Source organism: Trichomycterus rosablanca, chromosome 12 (genome assembly GCF_030014385.1).
Source record: "Trichomycterus rosablanca isolate fTriRos1 chromosome 12, fTriRos1.hap1, whole genome shotgun sequence".
Classification (NCBI taxonomy): domain Eukaryota; kingdom Metazoa; phylum Chordata; class Actinopteri; order Siluriformes; family Trichomycteridae; genus Trichomycterus; species Trichomycterus rosablanca.
In genome coordinates this window covers 22,431,435-22,456,555 of record NC_085999.1, presented here as the reverse complement: position 1 = coordinate 22,456,555, position 25,121 = coordinate 22,431,435, and the positions used below count along the sequence as shown (strand labels likewise).

The 25,121-nt window shown below is 41.3% G+C and overlaps 1 protein-coding gene across 1 annotated transcript in view; it reads left to right on the top strand.

The window, feature by feature from the left end:
- stxbp5l (syntaxin binding protein 5L) overlaps nucleotides 1–25,121 on the top strand; it is a 308,382-nt gene that overhangs the window by 142,095 nt on the left and 141,166 nt on the right. The window contains 4 exon segments of the mRNA XM_063005373.1: nucleotides 526–601; nucleotides 4,195–4,349; nucleotides 23,700–23,772; nucleotides 24,973–25,120. Coding sequence (XP_062861443.1) covers nucleotides 526–601; nucleotides 4,195–4,349; nucleotides 23,700–23,772; nucleotides 24,973–25,120 — 452 coding nt within the window.

Here is a 25,121-nt window from a genome sequence, read left to right as displayed (position 1 = left end):
AGAAAACAAAAATGTTAATGTGTGAGAGGTGGGCATGATATTTTAATCTGGGTCATCCTGCCTAGCTATACAGCAGGTGAGCCTGTTACAGCTATTAAATAAAAAGAACATATTGAGCAGATAGCTTAGGTGCTACAGAGTTCCAGGTTCCTGTGGATCTATGTTTAAACCTCAAACACTTAGTTGAGGTAACTGCCTGTGAGGAGTTTGGCATGTAAGTCTGCTGGAGGTTTTCTGGTTTTCTCCCATTTATTTTAAACAAAAACGTAGATATATTGTCTGCTCTTATTTGCCCTCAAAAGTAAGTTTGTAATTACATAAATACATGATGACATGTAATAAGTGGAATCCCTGATTATACTCAGTGTTTTAAGTTATGTTCTGGAACTACCTTGACCCTGATCCAGATTCAGTTACTGAAGATTAATAAATGATAAATGTTTTAGGTTTTAGAGTGTATGTTAGAAGTTTACTGTGTTTTTGAAGGGTCTTTTTTCTATATTCTGCCACAATTTGCTGTTATAGGTAAATCTCAGAGAGATGGAAGAAAAGAATCATGTAAGCCAATCCTTAAGGCTGAATACAAGACTTGCAAAAACAGGTAAATATTACACAGGTCGTAAAAGAATAACCTTAAAAATAATATATTTATTTTGCCAAGTGAATCGGACCCACCAATTTTTACGTTTCTTACATTTACTTTGACTTTTAGTTCATTACAGACAGGATGGACCTGAGATATTTCATGTTTTGTCTGGTCAATTTCATTTCATTTAATAATAAACATCCATTCGTGCATTTCAGACCTGCAACACATTCCAAAAAAAAGTTGGGACAGTGAAGCATTTAACACTTTGTAATGTTGCCATTCCTTTTCACCACACTTAAAAGACGTTTTGGCCCCGAGGATACCAAGTGATTTAGTGTTTCAGCTTTTGTTTTGTCCCATTCTTCCTGCAAACACGTCTTAAGATGTACAACAGTACGGGGTCGTCGTGGTCACATTTTTTATTTCAAAATTCTCCACACATTCTCTATTGGAGACAGGTCAGGACTGCAGGCAGGCCAGTCCAGTACCCGTACCCTCTTCTTCCACAGCCATGCCTTTGTAATGTGTGCAGCATGTGGTTTTGCATTGTTTTGTTGAAAAATGCATGGACATCCCTGGAAAAGATGACGTCTTCAAGGAAGCATATGTTGTACTTTTCTGCATTAATGCTGCCATCACAGAAGTGTAAATGACCCTTGCCAAGGGCACTGGCACAGCCCCATACCATGACAGACCCTGGCTTTTGGACTTGCTGATAACAGTCGGGATGGTCCTTTTCTTCTTTGGTCCGAAGCACATTTGGAATGCTGATTCATCTGACCCCAATACATGTTTCCACTGTGTGATGGTCCATCCTAGATGCCTCCGAGCCCAGAGAAGTCGACGCCACTTCTGGACTTGGTTAACACAAGGCTTCTTTTTTTTTTGCATGTAACTCCGTATTGTAGTGCTTGACAAAGGTTCCTGATGCAATGCTGTCTGAGGAATCAAAGATCACGGGTGTTCAGCTTAAGCTTGCACCCTTGGCCTTTACGCACTGAAATTCATTCTCGATTCCTTGAATCGTTCAATGATATTTATGCACTGTAGAGGGAGAAATATGCATTTCCCTTCCAATCTTTCTTTGAGGTACATTGTTTTTAAACATTTCAATAATTTTCTCTCACATTTGTTGACAAACTGGAGATCATCTGGCCATCTCTGCTCATCAAACCCTTTCCTGGATGCTGCTTTTGTACCAAACCATGATTACAATCATATGTTGACATCACCTGTTTGGAATCACATAATTATTTAGTTTTTTCACCTTATTGCTAGCCCTAAATTGCCCCCATCCCAACTTTTTTTGGAATGTGTTACATGCCTGAAATGCAGAAATGGAGGTATATTAACAAATTATATTATTGCAAAAAAAAACATGAAATATCTTGGGTTCAAACTGTCTGCAAATAAAAGTCAAAGTAAATGTAAGGAATACTGCAGTTTTATTTTATTTTTATTTTTCATACTGTCCCAATTTTTTCAGATATGGGGTTGTGTATATATGCCTGAAAAACTGAGAATGAGGTTATAGTTCGGATTTAGCGCCATCTTATTTCCACCTTTTTGGACTGTGCAAAGAAGCTTTAAGGCGAAAAGTTTTCATGTAATGATGATGTGAAAGCAGTGGTGTATCAGTGGCTATTTGCTCAACCAAAAAAATTTTTTGCTGATGCCGAAGTTGATAAAAAGTTGGTATGACACTGAGAAAAATGCATCAAAGGTGACCATGTAGAAAAGTGAAGTAATTTGTTTTTGAAATTCTTAATAGAGTTAAAAAAAAGTGAGGAAACTTGTTGAAGAACCCATGTATATATATACAGGGTGGGCCATTTATATGGATACACCTAAATAAAATGGGAATGGTTGGTGATATTAACTTCCTGTTTGTGGCACATTAGTATATGGGAGGGGGAAAACTTTTCAAGATGGGTGGTGACCATGGCGGCCATTTTGAAGTCGGCCATTTTGGATCCAACTTTAGTTTTTTCAATGGGAAGAGGGTCATGTGACACATCAAACTTATTGAGAATTTCACAAGAAAAACAATGGTGTGCTTGGTTTTAACGTAACTTTATTCTTTCATGAGTTATTTACAAGCTTCTCTTTGTTTACAGCCATTGACATGTCGCAGAGGTTAACACGTGAGGAGCGGATAGAAATTGTGTTGATGTCTGGTGAACGCAGTACCCGGGTCATTGCAGCAGGGGGATTTTTTTACTTCTAAAACTAAAGCTATTAATTTTTCACCCACGGGAGACAGATTGAATTATTCTCACTGACCACGCTCACACGCACGTTTAATGTTATTTAGTTCCGTTTGAAAAAAAACAACAAACCTTCAAAATAGAGCTAACAGCGAAGATAACCGGTTACAAAAGCAGCGACCGCTGTTATAGGACGTGTGTGTGTCTTTAATACTCTGTTCACAGTGTCGATACAAGTGATTTAGGAGTCGACTCATTTTAAGCGCAGTTTCTTTTCTCAGTCATCTCTCCGTTTTTACTGTTATAATGAATGATGCGGTTGTAAATAAACACCAACTACTACAGAGCATTTTGTGTGACTCGTTTACATTATAAAGCTCAGGCTTAATTATACTGGTTTTTACCACAGAGCGGGAGCCGACTCAGAGTCGTTTACGATTTACCGAGGTGAACCACGAATGTATGTGCTGATAGAATCGGCTCAGATGGGATCGGACTGTATTATCCTTTTAAAGTAAATATTTCAATCAGCAGAATCGCATCGCATGTATGATGTGCACAACGTTAATTACGTGCGTTTATTAATTCACGTTAGCTTGTCAGAAGCTTTCTCAATGATGTCTGTGCGGTGTTTTTTTTTTTACAATTAGTGATGGCAACCCAAGCAACTACACTATTCCATAATGCTCCAGATTGCATCATTCTAAATAGGTATCGGTATCGGCGAGTACAAAAATACATGTACTTGTACTCGTACTCGGTTGGGAAAAAATGGTATTGATGCATCCCTAGTTAAAACCAAGCACACCATTGTTTTTCTTGTGAAATTCTCAATAAGTTTGATGTGTCACATGACCCTCTTCCCATTGAAAAAACTAAAGTTGGATCCAAAATGGCCGACTTCAAAATGGCCGCCATGGTCACCACCGATCTTGAAAAGTTTTCCCCCTCCCATATACTAATGTGCCACAAACAGGAAGTTAATATCACCAACCATTCCCATTTTATTTAGGTGTATCCATATAAATGGCCCACCCTGTATATATACCAGCCCTAAATTGCCTCCATTCCAACTCTTTTTAAATGTGTTACAGGCCTGAAATGCAGGAATGGGTGTATATTAATGAAGTTGACCAGACACAACATGGAATATTTTGGGTTCATACTAACTGCAATTAAATAAAACTAAAGTAAATATAAGAAACATTGTGTTTTTATTGTGTTTGCATATTCCAGACTGTTCCAACTTTTTTAATTTGGGGTTGTAGGATTGTCTTAGGAATTAAAAAGGCTAATATTTAGTATTCTACATTGACCATTTGATTTAAAATGGCATGTTCAGGGGTAGCCTTAATAAATACTTTAATTAAAATGACACTGCAACCTCTTTTCTTTAAGTGAGCCCTTCGTCATTTTTTCGGGAGGTCTATCGTATGATAAAGGAGGCAGACGACATGCTTTGACCATCATGCATGGCAAAACCATCACAGTGCTAGAGATGGACCATCCCATAGTGGAGTTTCTTGTTCTTTGTGAGACACCCTACTTAAATGGTAATGCAAACACACACACACACACACACACACACACACACACACACACTCCAGTTCTTCAAATCTCTTTGTACTAAAAACTCAATCAATCCTGAGTAGAAGCATCTTAATTGAATTGATTTGATTAATCTTTGACTTGTGTCACACATTCAGGCTTCTGCTGCCACAAGCACATGAACTCAAGCCCTCTCCGCCTCCACCCCTACCTTCTGACTTCACAGCACTCATGACCCACAGCTGTTCTTCATGAGTAAATTATTGTCCTGTGTAAAAATTGTTGTCCTGCTTTCTTTATTGCTATTCTTAGCTGCTGTAATTAGTGATCCATGTGGTCTGGGTCTAGCTTAGTCTTTGTTGTAGCTTAGTTTTTGTGCTAGTGTAGCCTTTGTCTTGTCTTTGTCCTCGTATCCGCTAGTGTTTGTTCCTTGCTTGTTTGTTAGTTTTAGCAATTGTTTTAGCATAGGGATTAGCTTTTCAGAGGTTGTTTAGTTTGGTGACATGATTAGTTGCTCTGTTTGTGGTTAAGTAATAGCCTTTTAGCAATATGTTAGCAATAGCACAGCATTAGCATATGATTTAGTTTCCTTGTCTAATGTGTATTTTGCCATGTGTCTATGAGTGTTCCTCATAGAGTATTTAGTGTGTCCTTCCTGTTTGATTACTCTTATTTCTTGTTTTGCTCTATTATTTGTGTAAATAAACCGTAACGTCAACACACCTGTGTTCTGCTACCTCTTCTAACCCTTCATTACAGACCGGCTTGGTAATCAGTATGTTGTGGACAGTGGTTGGTTCCAGCCAATCCCTCAGTTAGTCTGTACGTTCAAGCCAGTTCCCTAACTTCGCCTGTTTAAGCTGCCCCCTAGGCTTTCAGTCTGTTCCGGGAAGCTTTAGGAGCTTGCCTATTGTACTCCTACAGTGTATCACAAAAGTGAGTACACCCCTCACATTTCTGCAAATATTTCATTATATCTTTTCATGGGACAACACTATAGACATGAAACTTGGATATAACTTACAGTAGTCAGTGTACAGCTTGTATAGCAGTGTAGATTTACTGTCTTCTGAAAATAACTCAACACACAGCCATTAATGTCTAAATAGCTGGCAACATAAGTGAGTACACCCCACAGTGAACATGTCCAAATTGTGCCCAAATGTGTCGTTGTCCCTCCCTGGTGTCATGTGTCAAGGTCCCAGGTGTAAATGGGGAGCAGGGCTGTTAAATTTGGTGTTTTGGGTACAATTCTCTCATACTGGCCACTGGATATTCAACATGGCACCTCATGGCAAAGAACTCTCTGAGGATGTGAGAAATAGAATTGTTGCTCTCCACAAAGATGGAGTGGGCTATAAGAAGATTGCTAACACCCTGAAACTGAGCTACAGCATGGTGGCCAAGGTCATACAGCGGTTTTCCAGGACAGGTTCCACTCGGAACAGGCTTCGCCAGGGTCGACCAAAGAAGTTGAGTCCACGTGTTCGGCGTCATATCCAGAGGTTGGCTTTAAAAAATAGACACATGAGTGCTGCCAGCATTGCTACAGAGGTTGAAGACGTGGGAGGTCAGCCTGTCAGTGCTCAGACCATACGCCGCACACTGCATCAACTCGGTCTGCATGGTCGTCATCCCAGAAGGAAGCTGACGCACAAGAAAGCCCGCAAACAGTTTGCTGAAGACAAGCAGTCCAAGAACATGGATTACGGGAATGCCCTGTGGTCTGACGAGACCAAGATAAACTTGTTTGGCTCAGATGGTGTCCAGCATGTGTGGCGGCGCCCTGGTGAGAAGTACCAAGACAACTGTATCTTGCCTACAGTCAAGCATGGTGGTGGTAGCATCATGGTCTTGGGCTGCATGAGTGTTGCTGGCACTGGGGAGCTGCAGTTCATTGAGGGAAACATGAATTCCAACATGTACTGTGACATTCTGAAACAGAGCATGATCCCCTCCCTTCGAAAACTGGGCCTCATGGCAGTTTTCCAACAGGATAACGACCCCAAACACAACCTCCAAGATGACAACTGCCTTGCTGAGGAAGCTGAAGGTAAAGGTGATGGACTAAACCCAATTGAGCACCTGTGGCGCATCCTCAAGTGGAAGGTGGAGGAGTTCAAGGTGTCTAACATCCACCAGATCCGTGATGTCATCATGGAGGAGTGGAAGAGGATTCCAGTAGCAACCTGTGCAGCTCTGGTGAATTCCATGCCCAGGAGGGTTAAGGCAGTGCTGGATAATAATGGTGGTCACACAAAATATTGACACTTTGGGCACAATTTGGACATGTTCACTGTGGGGTGTACTCACTTATGTTGCCAGCCATTTAGACATTAATGGCTGTGTGTTGAGTTATTTTCAGAAGACAGTAAATCTACACTGCTATACAAGATGTACACTGACTACTCTAAGTTATATCCAAGTTTTATTTCTATAGTGTTGTCCCATGAAAAGATATAATAAAATATTTGCAGAAATGTGAGGGGTGTACTCACTTTTGTGATACACTGTAACTGCTTAGTCTGTTATAGTCGGTACCCTGACTCTTCTAGCCGTCCCAGCCAGTCCCTTGGCCCCCAGGTCAGTCCCAGACGGTCTTTTAGCTTGCTTTCTGGTCCTAGATAAACCCTTGTCTTCAGTTGACTCTCCAGAGGTCTTGTCTCACTGCCACTGTCTTCTGTCGGCTCTCCAGAGGTCTCGTCTTGCCACTTCATATCCAGAGGTCTCGTGTCACAGCCACCATATTCAGTCAGTTTTCCATTGCTCTTGTCTCACCACCGCCATATTCAGTTGGCTCTTTAGAATTCTCTGTCTCATCTTGCTGCCGCTGTCTTCAGTCAAGTAGTCGGCTCTTCTGAGGTCTCACTGCTGCTGTCTCCAGTCAACTTTCCAGAGTTCTCGTCTTACTGCAGCCGTCTCCCGACGGCTCTCCAGAGGTGTTGTTGCTTCTTCTAGACAGCTCACATGAACTCTTATTGCTTTGTAAAGCATTGTGTTTAGCTGTTGTGAGTAACATTTGATGAGGTGCAGAAGATGCTTTGAAGTGCAGTTGTAGTGAGACGTCTTGGTCAGAAAGCAAACTCAGACACAGAAGAGTCTAAATCAAGAGGGTGCAACAAGAAAAAATACATATATATGGAAATACCTTATATTATTACAAAAGCCCACTACTCACATTTTACCATCACATTCACCCCTTTTTAAGGGCCTTTTTATAATCATATAAGGTATTTTCACATATTTAGTAAGGTATTTTCAGTAAGGTATTTTTCATAAACTCAGTAAGTGTCTGCAACCAGGGTCATGCAAAGAACAGAAAATGCAGAAATGAACATGCCGATAATGTGCAGATACAAACATAACAGGACACACCAAACCATAAAGAAAATCTAAGAAAACTTGTAATCGCATCATCACAAGGCCTAACAGACTTTGTTAGTTAGGAATTAGTTGGGGCCTAACAGACTCTGTGGCGCCAAACGTATCTTGTGTCTTATGAATGACACGTATGTGTTTTATGGCATCCTCCCTTTCTTTATGAATGTCCTGCCTTTGGGAGGGGGGTTAATGATTTAGGGGACCAAGAGAAGTATAAAAGACCTATGTAAAATTGCTTAGGTATTCTTACTGCAGTATGCCTTTATGTTGTATGTAGGAATCCACAATTGCGCTTTAATAAACTTTAATCCAGCTAAAAAGAATTACTTGTGTCTGCGTTTGCTTTCTGATTGAAAAGTTCCACTACAAAACATGAAAACATGGCGTTGCTCTAATATAATTGTAAGAGATATCACATGTGAAAAACAGAACATCTAATACTTCAGTCGTAACAGCTTCAAAAGCTTTACTGCTACACGTCATTGGCAATGTTTGCAAAATAATTAGAAAACAAAGGAGAAAAGGGGAAAGGATCAGTTAATTCAAGATCAGTTTCTTCTTCAACATCTTTGTGTTGTACAGTCATTGTAGTTATCTCTCCACTCAGAAGTTGTGACACTAGGCTGGAGATCATTCTTTGTAGAGCAGAGACTAAACATTGCAAAACACAGGGTAAAAGTAAAATGCACACTAGCATGATAACCAATATAGAAATTACTGTCAGCAAAATTTCCCAGTTGACGAAACCATGAGAACCATGAATTATCTGCTACTGGTGGTACTTCAGTGACATTTCTCATGTGTTAAATAATGTTTGTAATATTGTCATGCTCATTAGGAATGTGAAAGCAACATGAGGTACCCAGTAATTTACAAACCCCTCCTCGGTCGGCTAACTGAACATTTAAAGCTAACCTGTATTGTATTACTGCTGTCCTGATTGCTGACAGTTCTACATCAACCAATTTAAAAGAGTCTTCCATTTCATTTGGTAAGAACAACACTGACCATGCTAATCCATTTATTTTGTTTAGTGCCACAGCAGTAACTGCTCCCATAAGCAGTGACAACTCTACTGCTTTTCCCGGAGTTGACCATGGGTCCCACAATCTGTGGTTCATGTACCATTTTCTCTTTTAGTCACATGGTGTTTATTTGGCACATGTGTGATGACAGTACTAGGTGGTGTGTGAATAGTCAGGCTCGGCATGACCAAAGATGGATAGCAGCAATCTAACCACTGTCGTGGTAGGTTATAGTAGGCTCGTCCACCATGGGCCAACATTATTCCCAAGTGTGAAGTAGTATTGCCAAACGGGCAATCAAACATAGTCGTGGTACCATGAGACTTTCCATAGCTTTTTTTAGTGGTGCTATTAACTATTATGTATGTGTCAAGGTCTGACTGGTCTATGTTTGCACCTGTCTGTACAAACATGTTTCTCTCTGTTTCCATGGGATTCAAAATGAGTTTATATGTTCTTGGTCAGAGTTCTGTGGGTGCGTAATAAGGAAGTGTAAGGAGAGTTCGGAATAATAAACAGAGCTGCGAGCTGAGTTACAACACCGGTCTCCGAGTGAATTAAATATAAGCTATTTATACATGGTGTCAGAAGCGGGCAGTGAGGTGAACGCCACGTAAATTTACCGCCTCACGTTACAAAAATAAAAAAAGTGCATCTTGTCAAGTCTACCGCTCCAGAAACGAGAGTTAAAAAGACAAGAGAAGCGTGCGAAACTCGAGCGAGCAGTGCAGCTTCACAAATGCAGACAGCACGTTATTGTTTTCCCGGAGGCTTGACTGACAACACACAGATTTAAAGAAATGGCAGTCGCAGCAGTACAGATAACGCATCCAGAGCCCTTCAACTTCTCCAACACAGCTGAGTGGCCCAAATGGATTAGGCGGTTTGAACGTTTTTGTCTAGCATCGGGACTGAGCACAAAACCACAGGAGTATCAGGTCAACTCTTTACGCTACGCGATGGGAGATGACGCAGATGATATCATAGCGGTGCTGCCACTGAGTGAGTTAGATAAAAAGAAATATGACACCGTTGTACAAGCATTCCAGCAACACTGTGTGGGTAGAAAATGTCATATTTGAGAGAGCCCAGTTTAATCGCAGAAGCCAAGAAGAGGGAGAAAGTGCAGAGACATTTATCACAGCAGTACATAAGCTCGCAGAGCATTGTAATTTTGGCATACTGAAAGAAGAACTAATGAGGGATAGAATTGTTGTGGGAATCAGAGACCACAGATTGTCTGAACTTCTGCAGCTAGATCCTGATTTAACTCTGAACAAGGCAATACAAAAAATCAGCCAAAATGAAACTGTGAAAAAACAAGCTGTACTGCATGGCCCCAATAATACAGGAGCAGCTAAGGGCATTAACATAGATGCTATCAGAGAAAAAGTGGGAAACAAAAAGACGTTTCGAAACCCAAAGTTTGAAAAACACAATGAAAAAAGTGTCCACAAAAGTAAACAGTATGAGTACTAAAAAGACTGTGGTAGATGCGGTGTAGGAAAAAAGCACGCATGGAAAGACTGTCCAGCTAGAGAGGCTGAATGCCATAAGTGTCACAAAAAAGGCTGCAGCATGTCGCACATCCAAAATGTCACAGGGTAAATGTGAAACACCCTCACTTGACAAAGTGTCCTCACCTACTGCTCAGGAGTCTCTGTAAATGGAGTCATACTCCAGTTCAAGTTAGACACAGGTGCAGCAGTATTGGCGGTACCAGAGAATTTTCAGCAAAAACAAACTTGGTCACCTCCAAAAAGCACCAAAAGTGCTTTATGGGCCAGGCCATAACATTCTTGATGTAAAAGGGTGTTTTCGAGGGGTCCTCACAGCAAAAGGGTGTAGCTGCTTCCAAGACGTTTATGTTGTTGCTGGACTCACAAAAGCACTTTTAGGGCTACCAGCAGTTGAAGCCCTGAGTCTGGTTCACTGCATTGATGCTCTTACTCAACAGAACACCCCAAACTTTGGTCCTATCACATTGAATTGGAAAAAGGGGCAACGCCATATGTGCTTTCAACACCCCACAGAGTGCCACTGCCCCTGAGAGCTAAGGTGAAAGAGGAGCTGGACCGAATGGAGAGTATGGGTGTCATATACAAGGTGAGCAGCCCTACAGAGTGGTGTGCAGGGATGCTTGTTGTTCCCAAGCCAAATGGGAAGATCTGCATTTGTGTAGACCTCACAAACTTAAATAAGTGGGTCAAGTGAGAACGCCACATTCTACCAGCGGCAGACCAATTCCTTGCGATGCTGCCCAATGCCAAAGTGTTCACAAAATTGGATGCTAGGTCAGGCTTCTGGCAGATTCCCATCACCAATGAATCAAAGTCTCTCACTACATTCATTACACCATTTAGGAGATACATTTTTAATCGTCTCCCATTTGGCATTGTATCTGCCCCAGAACACTTTCAATGCAGAATGTCACAGCTACTGGAGAACTACGATGGAGTGATCTGCCATGCTGATGACATTCTTGTCTTTGGGTGAGACAAAATAGAACATGACCAGTGTTTGCATCAGGTGTTGCAGAAACAAGCTGAGGGCCTCACGCTGAATGAAAAGTGTGAGTTTGGCAAGAGTGAAATGCTTTTTGTGGGACACAAAATCACAGCCAATTGTCTTGAGGCAGATTCAAATAAGGTGAGAGCTATTATTCAAATGCCTGAGCCAACCTGTGTGGCTGATTTTCGCAAAGTCATGGGCATGACAGATTATCTTGCCAAATTCCTCCCACAACTCGCTGCATTCACCACTCCTTTGAAGGAGTTACTGAGAAAAAGAAATGAGTGGTACTGGGGCGATCCACAGAAAACAGCCTTTCTTAAGCTCAAAGAAGAGCTTAGTTCACCAAAAGTACTGGTGCAGTACTCACCAGAAAGAGAGACAAGTGTTGCAGCAGATGCATCCTCATATGGTGTTGGTGCTGTACTTACATAGAGACAATGTGATGGCACGTGGAGACCTGTCACATACATTTCAAGAGGACTGACAGACACTGAGAAGCACTATGCACAAATTGAAAAAGAAGCGCTTGCAGTCACATGGGTGTGTGAAAGGTTAGTATCATATCTCCAAGGCCTACACTTCACCATACTGACTGACCACAAGCCACTTCTGCCGCTGCTGGGTAATAGAGTCCTAGATGAGCTACCACCCAGAATTCTCAGATTCCGCCTTCGTCTCTTTAGATTCTGTTATGACATACAACATGTTCCAGGAAAAAACCTCATAACTGCAGACACACTGTCTCATGCACCACTCAGCAATGCGTTGACACTCGCTGATCAGCAGTTGGAAAAAGATGTTCAAGTCTTCGTTGACACTATAGTGTCATCACTGCCAGTGACGGAGATTTGTCTGAAACAGATCCAAGAAGCTCAAGCAGCCGACGATACATATTCAGATACGAAACAATACTGTTTAGCTGGCTGGCCAGAGAAACATGCCATATGCAAAGACCTAAAGCAAGTCAGAGCGAAACTCACCGTGGTGGGCAATCTCCTTCTAAAAGGAGATAGATTAGTGATTCCAGTTTAACTGCTGAAGGACATTCTTGAAAAGATCCATGAGGGACACCAGGGCATTTCTAAATGCCGAGCCAGAGCTCAACATTCTGTATGGTGGCCAGGTCTGTCATCTCAAATTCGCCTGATGGTGGTCAGCTGTGACATATGCATGAAACACAGAGTACAGTGGTGTGAGCCACTGTTGTCTAGCCAAGTCCCAGATCGCCCATGGTGTAAACCTGGTATGGATCTCTTTAAGCATGAAAAGAAAAGCTACTTGCTCATTGTTGATTACTTTTCCAGATACATCGAAGTGGTAGAGCTCAGAACCACATCCTCAGAGTTCACAGTGCGAGTGATCAAAAAAGCCTTTGCACGTCATGGCATCCCTGACGAGGTTATCTCCGATAATGGACCTCAGTTTGTGTCAGACACCTTTCGAAATTTTGTGAGAGACTTCAACTTCATACATACCACCAGCAGTCCACACTATCCTCAAGCTAATGGGGAAGCAGAGTGTGCAGTCCGCACCATCAAAGGACTGTGGAAAAAAGAGAGGGACTACAGCAAAGCACTGTTAGCTTACAAAGCAACGCCGTTAGAGCATGGCTTCTCTCCTTCTCAGTTGCTTATGGGGAGACGCTTGCGCACTACATTACCCCAACCTCCTGGAAACTTGGCTCCAGAGTGGCCTGATCTACAGGACTTCCGAACGAAAGATCAAGCAGTGCGAGGACAAAAGGTTTGGCTTGCTACACATGGCACATACCCCAAGATCTTACTTGGTGGAAACAGAGCAAGGGATGTTGAGGAGAAACAGAAGACATCTCCGTCCAACTGGATTTGTCACAAGATCTGGAAGATTGTCTAGACCTCCTGATAGACTAGACATATGAACCATGTGCTTTGACAACTGAGGTTATCGAAAAAACTAGTTCAGTTTTGCTCAACAAACTAGTTCAGTTTTGAAACAAAATAATTTCGTTTGGAAAAGGTTAAAGTAATATGTGAAAAAGTTAAAGGATGTGAAATGAACAGTACAAGTTACAAAATGTCATGTGTATGGGGTACTTTTCAGCTAAAAGGGGGGAAGTGTACTGGTGAGAACTACATTACCCAGAGTTCTGTGGGTGCGTAATAAGTAAGTGTAAGGAGAGTTTGGAATAATTACAACACCGGTCTCCGAGTGAATTAAATGTAAGCTATTTATACAGTTATGTGCAACCATATCTACAGTGGCATTAGCTCTAAGATTGTTTCTGGCAGCCAGCAGTAGATAATGGCTTTTGGTACAGTACAATTGAGTCAGTCAGTGTCGTTTGCTACCATGCTGTAACTTACTGGTGACATGAGCCCTCTAGAGGACAGTGTGTGGCACACCCAACATTTCTGTTTAATGTCAACACTTCCCTGTGCATTAGGGAGAGCACACATGCTAAATTACCTCCACATTTAGACAAAGCCTTAATTCTGATAAGTTATCTTTCTCATCTTCCTCCTCATCATCACTGGATGTTAGGCCCTAGATGACTGCTGTCACAGGGTCTACTGGTGGATTGTCGACCTTAACGGTAACTTTCTGGTATATACAGTGGGGTCAAAAAGTATTTAGTCAGCCACTGATTGTGCAGGTTCTCCTACTTAGAAAGATGAGAGAGGTCTGTCATTTTCATCATAGGTACACTTCAACTATGAGAGACAAAATGAGAAAAAAAAATCCAGGAAATCACATTGTAGGATTTTTAAAGAATTTATTTGTAAATTATGGTGGGAAATAAGTATTTGGTCAATAACAAAAGTTAAACTCAATACTTTGTAACATAACCTTTGTTGGCAATGACAGAGGTCAAACGTTTCCTGTAAGTCTTCACCAGGTTTGCACACACTGTAGCTGGTATTTTGGTCCATTCCTCCATGCAGATCTCCTCTAGAGCAGTGATGTTTTGGGGCTGTCGCTGGGCAACACGGACTCCACAAATTTTCTATGGGGTTGAGGTCTGGAGACTGGCTAGGCCACTCCAGGACCTTGAAATGCTTTTTACGGAGCCACTCCTTCGTTGCCCGAGCGGTGTGTTTGGTATCATTGTCATGCTGGAAGACCCAGCCACGTTCCATCTTCAATGCTCTCACTGATGGAAGGAGGTTTTGGCTTAAAATCTCACGAAAAACAGCCCCAAAGCATGATGTTTCCACCCCCATGCTTCACAGTAGGTATGGTGTTCTTGGGTTCTTCTTCTTCCTCCAAACACGAGTTGAGTTTTTACCAAAAAGTTCCATTTTGGTTTCATCTGACCACATGATATTCTCCCAATCCTCTTCTGGTTCATCCATATGCTCTCTGGCAAACTTCAGACGGGCCTGGACATGTACTGGCTTAAGCAGGGGGACACGCCTGGCACTGCAGGATTTGAGTCCCTCTCTGCGTAGTGTGTTACTGATGGTAGCCTTTTTACTTTGGTCCCAGCTCTCTGCAGGTCATTCATCAGGTCCCTCCGTGTAGTTCTGGGATTTTTGCTCACCGTTCTCATGATCATTTTGACCCCACGGGATGAGATCTTGACCCCAAGGGAGATTATCAATGGTCTTGTATGTCTTCCATTTTCTTACAATTGCTCCCAGAGTTGATTTATTCACACCAACCTGCTTGCCTATTGTAGATTCACTCTTCCCAGCCTGGTGCAGGTCTACAATTTTCTTCCTGGTGTCCTTCGACAGCTCTTTGGTCTTGGCCATGGTTGAGTTTGGAGTCTGACTGTTTGAGGCTGTGGACAGGTGTCTTTTATACAGATAACGAGGTCAAACAGGTGCCATTAATACAGGTAACGAGTGGAGGACAGAAGAGCTTCTTAAAGAAAAAGTTACAGGTCTGTGAGAGCCAGAAATCTTGCTTGTTTGTTATTGACCAAATACTTATTTTCCACCATAATTTACAAATAAATTCTTTAAAAATCCTACAATGTGATTTCCTGGATTTTTTTTTCTCATTTTGTCTCTCATAGTTGACGTGTACCTATGATGACAATTACAGACCTCTCTCATCTTTCTAAGTAGGAGAACCTGCACAATCAGTGGCTGGCTAAATACTTTTTGACCCCACTGTACACTATATTGCCAAAAGTATTCACTCGTCTGCCTTCACATGTATATGAACTTAAGTGACATCCCATTCTTAATCCAAAGGGTTTAATATGATGTCGGCCACCCTTTGCAGCTATAACAGCTTCAACTCTTTTGGGAAGGCTTTACACAAGGTTAAGGAGTGTGTTTATGGGAATTTTTGACCATTCAACCAAAAGCACATTTGTGAGGTCAGGCACTGATGTTGGACAAGAAGGCCTGGCTCGCAGTCTCCGCTTGAATTAATCCCAAAGGTGTTCTATCGGGTTGAGGTCAGGACTCTGTGCAGGCCAGTCAAGTTCTTCCACACCAAACTTGCTCGTCCACGTCTTTATGGACCTTGCTTTTTGCACTGGAGCGCAGTCATGTTGGAACAGGAAGGGGCCATCCCCAAACTGCTCCCACAAAGTTGGGAGCATGAAATTGTCCAAAATCTCTTGGTATGCTGAAAAGAGTTCCTTTCACTGGAACTAAGGGGCCGAGCCCAACTCATGAAAAACAACCCCACACCATAATCCCCCCTCCACCAAACTTTACACTTGGCACAATGCAGTCAGACAAGTACCGTTCTCCTGGCAACCGCCAAACCCAGATTCGTCCATCGGATTGCCAGACGGAGAAGCGTGATTCGTCACTCCAAAGAACACGTTTCCACTGTTCTAGAGTCCAGTGGCGGGCGTGCTTTACACGACTGCATCCGACAATTTGCATTGTGCTTGGTGATGTAAGGCTTGGATGCAGCTGCTCGGCCATGGAAACTCATTCCATGAAGCTCTCTACACACTGTTCTTCAGTTAATCAGAAGACCACGTGGTACCACTTCGTGGCTGAGTTGCTGTCATTCCCAATCACTTCTACTTTGTTATAATAACACTGACAGTCGACACCACTGGACTCGTTGCACAGGTGGCATCACGGTACCACGCTGGAATTCACTGAGCTCCTGAGAGCGACCCATTCTTTCACTAATGTTTGTAGTAGCAGTCTGCATGCCTAGGTGCTTGGTTTTATACACCTGTGGCCTTGGAAGTGATTGTAACACCTGAATTCAATGATTTGGATCTGTGAGTGAATACTTTTGGCAATATAGTGTATCTGTGCCAGGCACTTCTACAACGTGCAAAAAAAGTCCCAACATCATATAAGGAGACATTTTTTGCACTGACTTGCACTTGGAATGTATTCTGGAATTTCTTCCTAATGCTTGTTTCTCCCTGTGTGTGTGCTATAAACAAGTACCAATCCCTTGGCCACAAGGATCTCTATACATATACTGTTTGTTTGTTGGAAAATGGATCTTTATCCCTGAAACTACATGTGAATGATGTGTCGGTTCCCTTGGTTAAAGTAACTGTACTGGGGTTCACCTGACTTCCCTTGTACAGGGTTAACACAAATAGTATGAATGCCCACATCATTGTAAGAAAAATACCCTGAATGTCAGGCATATTATTTTGAATTCGTTTTAATGTGTGTGTGTGTGTATTCTGTTTGTGTTTATTCATTAGCTTCATAATCCTGTTTCTCAACTGCATCGCTGCTTGTCCCGCAGGCTGTGTTGGGCACTGAGGTGCCAGAAGATGGAGCTGTAGGATCGTCGGACAGTGCTCTTTTGCAGTGGCTTGTGTGGACCCAGGAGGCGCCTCCTTCGACCTTTACTGCTGTTTGCGTGGTTAGCAGCACTTGAAATGGTCCAGTCCACCTGCCTGTGGATAGATTCCAGAGTAGATGACAGAGTACAATACTCAAATCATTAAATCTTCCAGCTGACTTGTGTTCAGTGGTTCTGGTCCGTTGGGTCTTATCCCAGTGTAGGGAGGTTGGCCAAATAGAATTTGAAATGGATTTTCCCTCATCCTCATCTGCATGAGGACTACTGGAAGGACTTTGGTCCATGACATGCCAGTGTCACCATAGCACTTAGCCAATTTGTTCTTTAGGGTGCCATTTTCCCATTCCACATCTTCTCTGCTGGCTGGGTGGTAGGCACAATGCTGCCTCAAATCAAATCCCAAATACTGATTTAGATTTTTTTAGTGCTCCAGCTACAAATGGAGTACCACTGTCACTGGAAATATTTGCTGGTATACCCTACCTGGAAATGATGTCCCTTAGCAGTGTTTTTACTACTGCTTCTGTGTCTTGTTAAGCAGTTAGGTATGCTTCAACCCATTTTAAAAACATGTAAACTATAACCAAACAGTACTTTTTTTCCTAACTGGGTGTCAATTCAATGAAATCCATTTGTACATAATCAAAGGGTTTTTTCAGGAACAGGGTGTCCATCTCTAAACCCCTTCCCACATTGTTTGTGACACACACTAGACATTTGCTGCAAATATTTGTGCATGAATTGTGAACCCTTTAAGGAACCAATGCTTTGTTAGTGCTGCAATCATCCCCCCTTTTGACACAAAGTCATTCCCGTGTGTGTGTCAACTTAATATGCATAATATATAATATGGAAACCTCTGGGCATTTCCAGACCCCATCATTGAACACACAGTCAGAATTTTTCCAAATAGTGTGGAGAAGCACAATATTGAATGTCTGACAGATCAAGATCAGGAGTAGCTTCAGTCTGTAAACAAATACGTGAGTCAGCAGGCATAGGTAACTGGGCAGCTGGTTTTGCAGCAGCATCTGCTGAAATAGGGTCATTAACATTACAAAGGGCAGCACATTTACAGACATCAACCTGTTTTAGTAATAGAACTGCATTTAGGAGTTGAGCAACAAGATGATGGTGGGCGATTTTGGAGCCAGAACTTATAGAAAGCCTCTCTCCTGCCAAATGCAACCGAAAACATGGACTACACCAAATGCAAACTGGGAGTCAGTATAGATGTTAACTGTTTTGTCAACAGCCGGCTTACAGGTGACTATCAGAACATGTAGTTCAGCAGCTTGGGAGAAAAGATGATACAAGAGTGTCATAACTACAGCAAAGCCCACTTGCCCATTGCAGCATCCCTGGATGCAGAAACATCCACAAACAGCTCTAATTTATCGTTAGGGATTGGAGCGTCCTGCAGGTCCGGCCTAGGAGAAAAAAATTAAATTAGTTTGAGCAACACAATCATGGGTTCATCTCCTTCCACTGGCAAAAGGGTGGCAGGATTAAGCCCATTGCAACGTTTGATATTGATGTTGGGCATTTCGAGTAACACACTGTGATATTTGAGCCATCTCTGTGCTGACAGATGTGAGGTTTTTCTCTCTTTCATTCTTTTGTTAACAGACAAAAAACTGCAAGTGGCACCAACAGGGTTAAATTAGCGTAACCCTCAGCAGCTGCAATTGCACGAAAACACAAAAAATACTGTAGCCCTATGATCAAGCTTATATGAAAAATAGGCCACTGGCCTCAAATGATCACCATGAGACTGTAAATAGACAGAAATATTTTTGATTAACTGTTTGAACAGTCACTGTTTGGATAAGGATTTTTTTGCCTCCATTTCAGGTGTCCATTGAACATGACTATGGGCCTTCAAGTTCCGCCCATGTGCAATGTCATGTAATGGAGCTTCAAGAACAGAATAGTTGGGAATGAATGTGCGACAGTAGGAGCACATTTCTAAAAAAAACTTGTTTTTGTGTGATCTAAATAGTTTTCACACACTCAGTGTTCAAGAAATGTCATGACACAGAAAATGTACCTGTTGTTTCATGAATTGCAACTTTAAAAGAAGCTTTATGACCTTTTGCAGCAAGGTGTTTTAATAATTTTATGGTGTCAGTCAAACATTGATGTTTTGTGGGTGCACAAATCATTAAATGATCCACATATTGCAATGAAGCTGTGCTTTAAGATACCTGTAGGGAGCTCAGACTGTCTTTTAGAACTTGGTTATAAATTATAGGGCTTTCACAATAGCCTTGACAAAGCCTGATGAAGGTGTAAGTGTCACCCTTAAAGCAGAACATAAACCAAAATTGGCTGTCTTTGTGCACAGGAACACTGAAAAAGGCATTTGCGAGATCAACCACAGAAAACCACTGGCTTATTGGCGGCACTTGACTGAGAATGGTGTATAGATTTGTAAAGACATCAGGTGCTCTGGCAACAACTGCCACATTCATAGCTTGCAAGTCCTGGACAAATCTGTAGGTGGCGGGCTCTGCCGGGGCAGTATGTTTTTTTAACAGGGAAAATTGGGGTCCTCACAGGCGACTCTTGACATAAAACAATTACCCCAGCTTTTAGTAGTGACTCAAACACTGGTTTAATTTTCTTAACAGCTTCAGGTTTTAACAGATATTGTTGTTGAACTGGCCTGTAGAAATGGCCGGTGCAGCCCCTTTAACTAGTCCCACATCATGTTTTTCCTGTGCCCATAAATTTGAGGTACTTGTTCAAGGGCTGGATGTATTTGACTTGGTGACATTACTGTCAATGAACCATGAGCAGTGCTGGGGGTCATCAGTGGCCCCTTTTCCACCGACGCAGCACGGAGCCCGTTCTGGTTCCCGAACCTGACTTTGAACTGGTTCCGCGTGTTTCCACCGGAAAAAAGAGGTTCCAGACAGTGAACTAGCGGGCCAATCTGGCACCACAGAATACTTGGTTTTTCAGCACGAACCGTTACGTCACCGGTGGGCGTGTCATGTTGTACAGGATAGCATTAGCTGGAGTCTCGTATGGAGCTTCCTGCTGCATTTTTATTTTTTAAAGTTCACCTGATTACATTTTCAGCCAGTTTGCCGCTGATATTTTCAAAGCGCCTTTAAAAAGATAAACTGTGTGATATGACATGATAAAAGTGACCCGGACAGAACGAAACACGCTTAACGTGAAAAATAAAGCGTGAAGCTTTTTCAACTCCCCCAGCTGCATAAACACTACACATGTAAATCCAGCTAAACACAGATACATGTGGTATTTTAGAGTAGATTTCATGTTTATTTCACACAGATGGATGTTCGTGTTGTGGAACTTTAGTGTTTTATCTCTCAAGTCGAGCACTGAGCAAATCGGTTATTTGCGCCGAGAGTCGTGGTGAAACCGAAGCACAAAACGCTTCTCACGTTAATGAACTAAAGAAAACAACAACTGAGACAAACACGTCACGTCTTCTTATCACCGATTGTTAGATCGATGCTTTTTACATAAAAACAAACATCTGTAACAGCAGCACAAATGCTTGCACATAATATGCACACTCCGCCATGATATTACTACACTTCACTTTCATTAAGTAACTCCCACCGTTGATGACGCTGCATGGTTCTCAAAAACTGGTGGAAACGCGGGTAGGTTCTCTACAGAACACCAAGGTTCAGAGAAACCTGAACAGAACAGGTTCAAGAACCATGTTTTTTTTGGTGGAAAAGGGGTAAGTGGGCTCCCAGAGATGCCCATCTGATTATCTGTGTGTGTGTGTGTGTGTGTGTGTGTGTGTGTGTGTTGTACTGGATGATCTGCCTCAAGCTTGTCTTTTGCTTCTGTAATTTCTCTCCATCTGCTTTGCCATGCCCTGAATTACAGTGAGGTTTGCTGCGTGCAATTCTTTTGTTCTCTTTTCAGTCTTCCTCTTCTTCTCTCTCTTCTTTTCAGCATGAATAACGTGCGCCTCAATTAAAGATAATTTACCTGAATCCTATCTGATGCAGGTGTCTTCTGGATCACTGGTGTCAGTCCATTTAGGAAGCTGTTTCTTAGGTGAGCTTCCCATGGTGTTATCTCGGCTTCTGTCAGGATCTCGTAACCCGCTGTTGGCATTGTGGACCTCTGTTAGTCTTGTAAGATAGCTGTGTACTGTCTTGTCTTCTTGCCTACATACTGCTATCTTTGTCATGTTAATTGTTACCGGAAAAGCAGCTCTCAGTATCTCCAGCAAGGCAGTCATCACCTCTCTGTACCTGGCATTATTGCGGTCGTGGTTCTAGTCCATGTTTTTGACCAGTCATTACCCATCTTTAACATGAGGAGGCGCTCGAGTTCCGCACTTGTGGGTCTAAATTCTTTGCAGAATATGTCTAGTTCATCAGCAAACAAGGGTGTTTTTTCTACATCAGGCTGTCCATTTATACTTTGTCCCTTACTCATTGCACTGCTTATTACACTCAGAAATGAAACGTTTTTGAAAATGATTGAAAATTTTGATATACAGAAATTTTACACATTCTTATTATGGTATATGCCATGGTCACATTGCAAAAAATATCCTCAAAGCACAGGATTTTAATCCACACAAAGTAAAATCACACCAAGTGGCTTCAACCCAGTTGTAATCTCTATTTTTTTGGGTGAGTTGTGTTGTCGTGACCTTGTCCAAAATCCTCCTTTTACCAGAAGGAGTTGAGTGCGCTCAAGCTTTCTGTGTAGGCACATCTCTCTACACCAGGTTTCTTCAGAAAAAACCTAGGGTAAAAAACACACATATGGTCTCACACCCTCATTTCAGAACATATACTTCTTAATGTTCAACCGTAAACCCAGAACAATACTTCTAATTGTTCTACAGTAAACCAGCATCAAATCCCAGATTTGCCTAGTCTACTCCAAACCTCACAGCCACACAACTCAGATATTAGTACATACCGACTGAATTAAATGTAAAATCCTTCTTTTTTTTTCTGACCTTGGTTTGTGGAAGCAGCAAGCGCTGGCCGTGACCGCAGTCTTCATCCGGCGTCCCCAAATCTGCATTTATTCACAAATGTCAGACCAGTCAAGCCGCTCACCCAGGAAAGTCAAATTGTAGTGGTCAGAAAGCAAACTCAGAAGAGTCTTCTCAGCTGGATTGAAATTTATTGAAGCACAATTGTGGATTCTTCCATACAGCACAAAGGCATACCGCAGTAAGAATACATTAACGATTTTACATAGGTCTTTTATACTCCTCTCGGCCCCACAGCTCGTTAATCCCCCTCCCTAAATCAAGATATCCTAAAGAAGGGAGGGTGCAATAAGGATGTCATATGCATAGGCACCACAGAGTCTGCTATATTGCTTTAAGATCTAAAATGCCTTAAGTTTTAAGATTTGTCTAAACTGTCTCGTGACTGTGTTTTTTTGCATGTCCTGTTTCTGCATATCTGTACATTCTGTTCTTTGTGACACAAGGCCATGCAGAATTACACATATAGAAAAAAACACTTACTGAGTATATCAAAAATACCTTAATAATATATAAAAATACCTTATATGATTACAAAAGTCCACTACTCATATTTTGCTATCACACAGTTTAAAGAGAACTAGACCTTTCATCAATCTGTGCCAACCTTAACCTTCCACCTGTCCCCCACCACGCATTTACATTTGTAGCATTTAGCGGAGCCTTTTATCCAAAACAACTAACAGTTATATGACTGAATACAATTCTTGCAATTCAGGGTTAAGGGTCTTGCTCTAGGCCCAACATTGTCAAATTGGTGGTGGTGTGGCTTGAACTAGATTACTAGTCCAGTACCTCAATGGCTAAGCTACTACTGCCTACACCTGTCAGCCAGCATGTGTACAAAAGGTGGGCATTTTACATTAACTTCATATTCACAACCCCAAATCAGAAAATGATAGGACAGTGTAAATGCAAATAAAAACAACCCACAGTGTTTCTTACATTTACTTTGACTTTTATTTTATTGCAGACACTATGAACTCAAGGTATTTCATGTTTTGTCATGTCAAGTTCATTTCATTCGTTAATATACATTCATTTATGCATTTCAGACATGCAAAACATTTCAGAAAAAGGTTGTTATGGGAGCAACTTAGGGCTGATAATGAGGTAAAAATAATAAACAGGTGATTTCAACAGGTGAGTCATAATTTGGAACAAAAGCATTATCCACAAAAGGTCTGAGTTAGAAAAGTCAATGCATAAAAGTACATTGAGATTCATATGTACCTTTAGGACAACATATTTTCCAGAGATGTATATTCTTTTTTCAACAAGACAATGCAAAAACACATGAAAGTTCCCTTTATTTTCTTTTTTACCAGAGCTGGCTTGTCATATTGTGACATTCAGTTCTCAGTTCTCCATTATCCCTGTTTTATCCACTTTTACCACAGTGGGCTGCAATGTTTTTTGTGTCTTTTATTTATTCCTTTTTTTCTATTAGTTTGGCCACAATAGCCACAGTATTATTCTACTTTGGTTAAAGCATTTGCACCTGGGTTTTACTTCTACTGTTGTAGGTGTGTGTGGATTCACCTCGCGATTCAATAGCGAGGCGCATCCAGCCTTGCTACACCAGGTTTGTAGAGTGTGTTCAGATTCAGCACAGCAGAGGTGCATTAGCATTACAGTAATGCAAATCCTTTAAACTCCATGCTAACAAAACTTCTTTGGTCTGCTTACAGAGGTGCAGGAGCCATATGCAGTGGTAGTACTGTTGGAAAAAGATTTAATTGTGGTTGATCTCACACAGAGCAAGTAAGTACTTTCACGAGACCCAACTAAAATGCAAGTGTGTGTTTGTGCTATTACACATTGAACATAAACCACAAGTGTTTGTGTCAGTTTATCAAATAACATCTTACTCAACAGAAGCTGGAGGTTTTAATTAACCATGTTTTTAAGAAAAGGGGACAAGGGGAAAGGGGCCAGAGACAAGTTTAAGCCAGCACATTATGCCATGCTAAGCTCTAGGGACAATTTACACCAGTTTTTTACTTGCTGCACAACCACGTTTAGAACAGCTTCTGAAAATGTACTCACAATTCAAGCCCTGCACTTTTAAATAAAGTGTCTCTAAAATAATGTTTCATTTTGTTCTGCCTAAACCAAATGCTAAACTGAGTTAAAGCATTTTAATCAGTTCTAAACTAGAGAATATTCCAGAACTATATAAACAGGGTGGTAAGAGAATAGCTTTTAATTCATGCCTAATGTACTAGTGATCTTCAATACATCACAATTTTATGAGAAATTACTTGACAAAATTGAACAAAAATTGGACAAAAAGTTACAATTGGATAAAAAGTTACCATTTGCAAGCTTAAGGTGCTGTTCAAAACTATTTGTGAGTGTGTATCAGTCTTGGACCCACATACAAGATTAATGTCAATTAAGAATACTCAATAGAAAATTCAACTACAATCCGAAAGTTTTTAGGTTTATCAGTTTTTTATTTAAATTCGTCATGCTTTTCTAATGTGTTTAAAACATTATTTATAACATCATAACTTTTAGCATTTACATTTTAAATGTTAAAGTTGCTAAATAAATGATTTGAATACTGGAAGCTGCAAAAGAGATTTTTTCAGTGTTACATTTTCAGTTACGGGGTTTCTACGGCGTTGTTAATTGAAACAACACATTTAGCTATTTTTAATGTGTAGTGTAATGCCAGGCCATTACATTTATATAAATAAATTCAATTTTGCATAAAATTACTTGTTTTAAAAAAAGAATGCTGAGTAGGTGCAGTGGCCTAATACACTAGTGCACCACCACTGAGATCCAGGTTTGAATCTGGGAGTCAAATAATTTAGTTAAAGTTATTAGTTAAAATTAAGTCTAAAATTATGATTTTTTTTCCACAGCTTTGACAATAAGCAGCTATTTCTGATATTAAAAGTAGCCAAATGTACTACTGTCATCTACTGTGAAATGACTTTTTTTTTTCCCCAGTTTTCCCATCTTTGAAAATCCCTACCCTATGGACATTCATGAGTCTCCAGTCACATGCACGGCTTACTTTGCTGACTGTCCTTCTGACATCATTCCTGTGCTGTACTCCATAGGAGCCAAACACAGAAAGACTGGATACAGCAACAAGG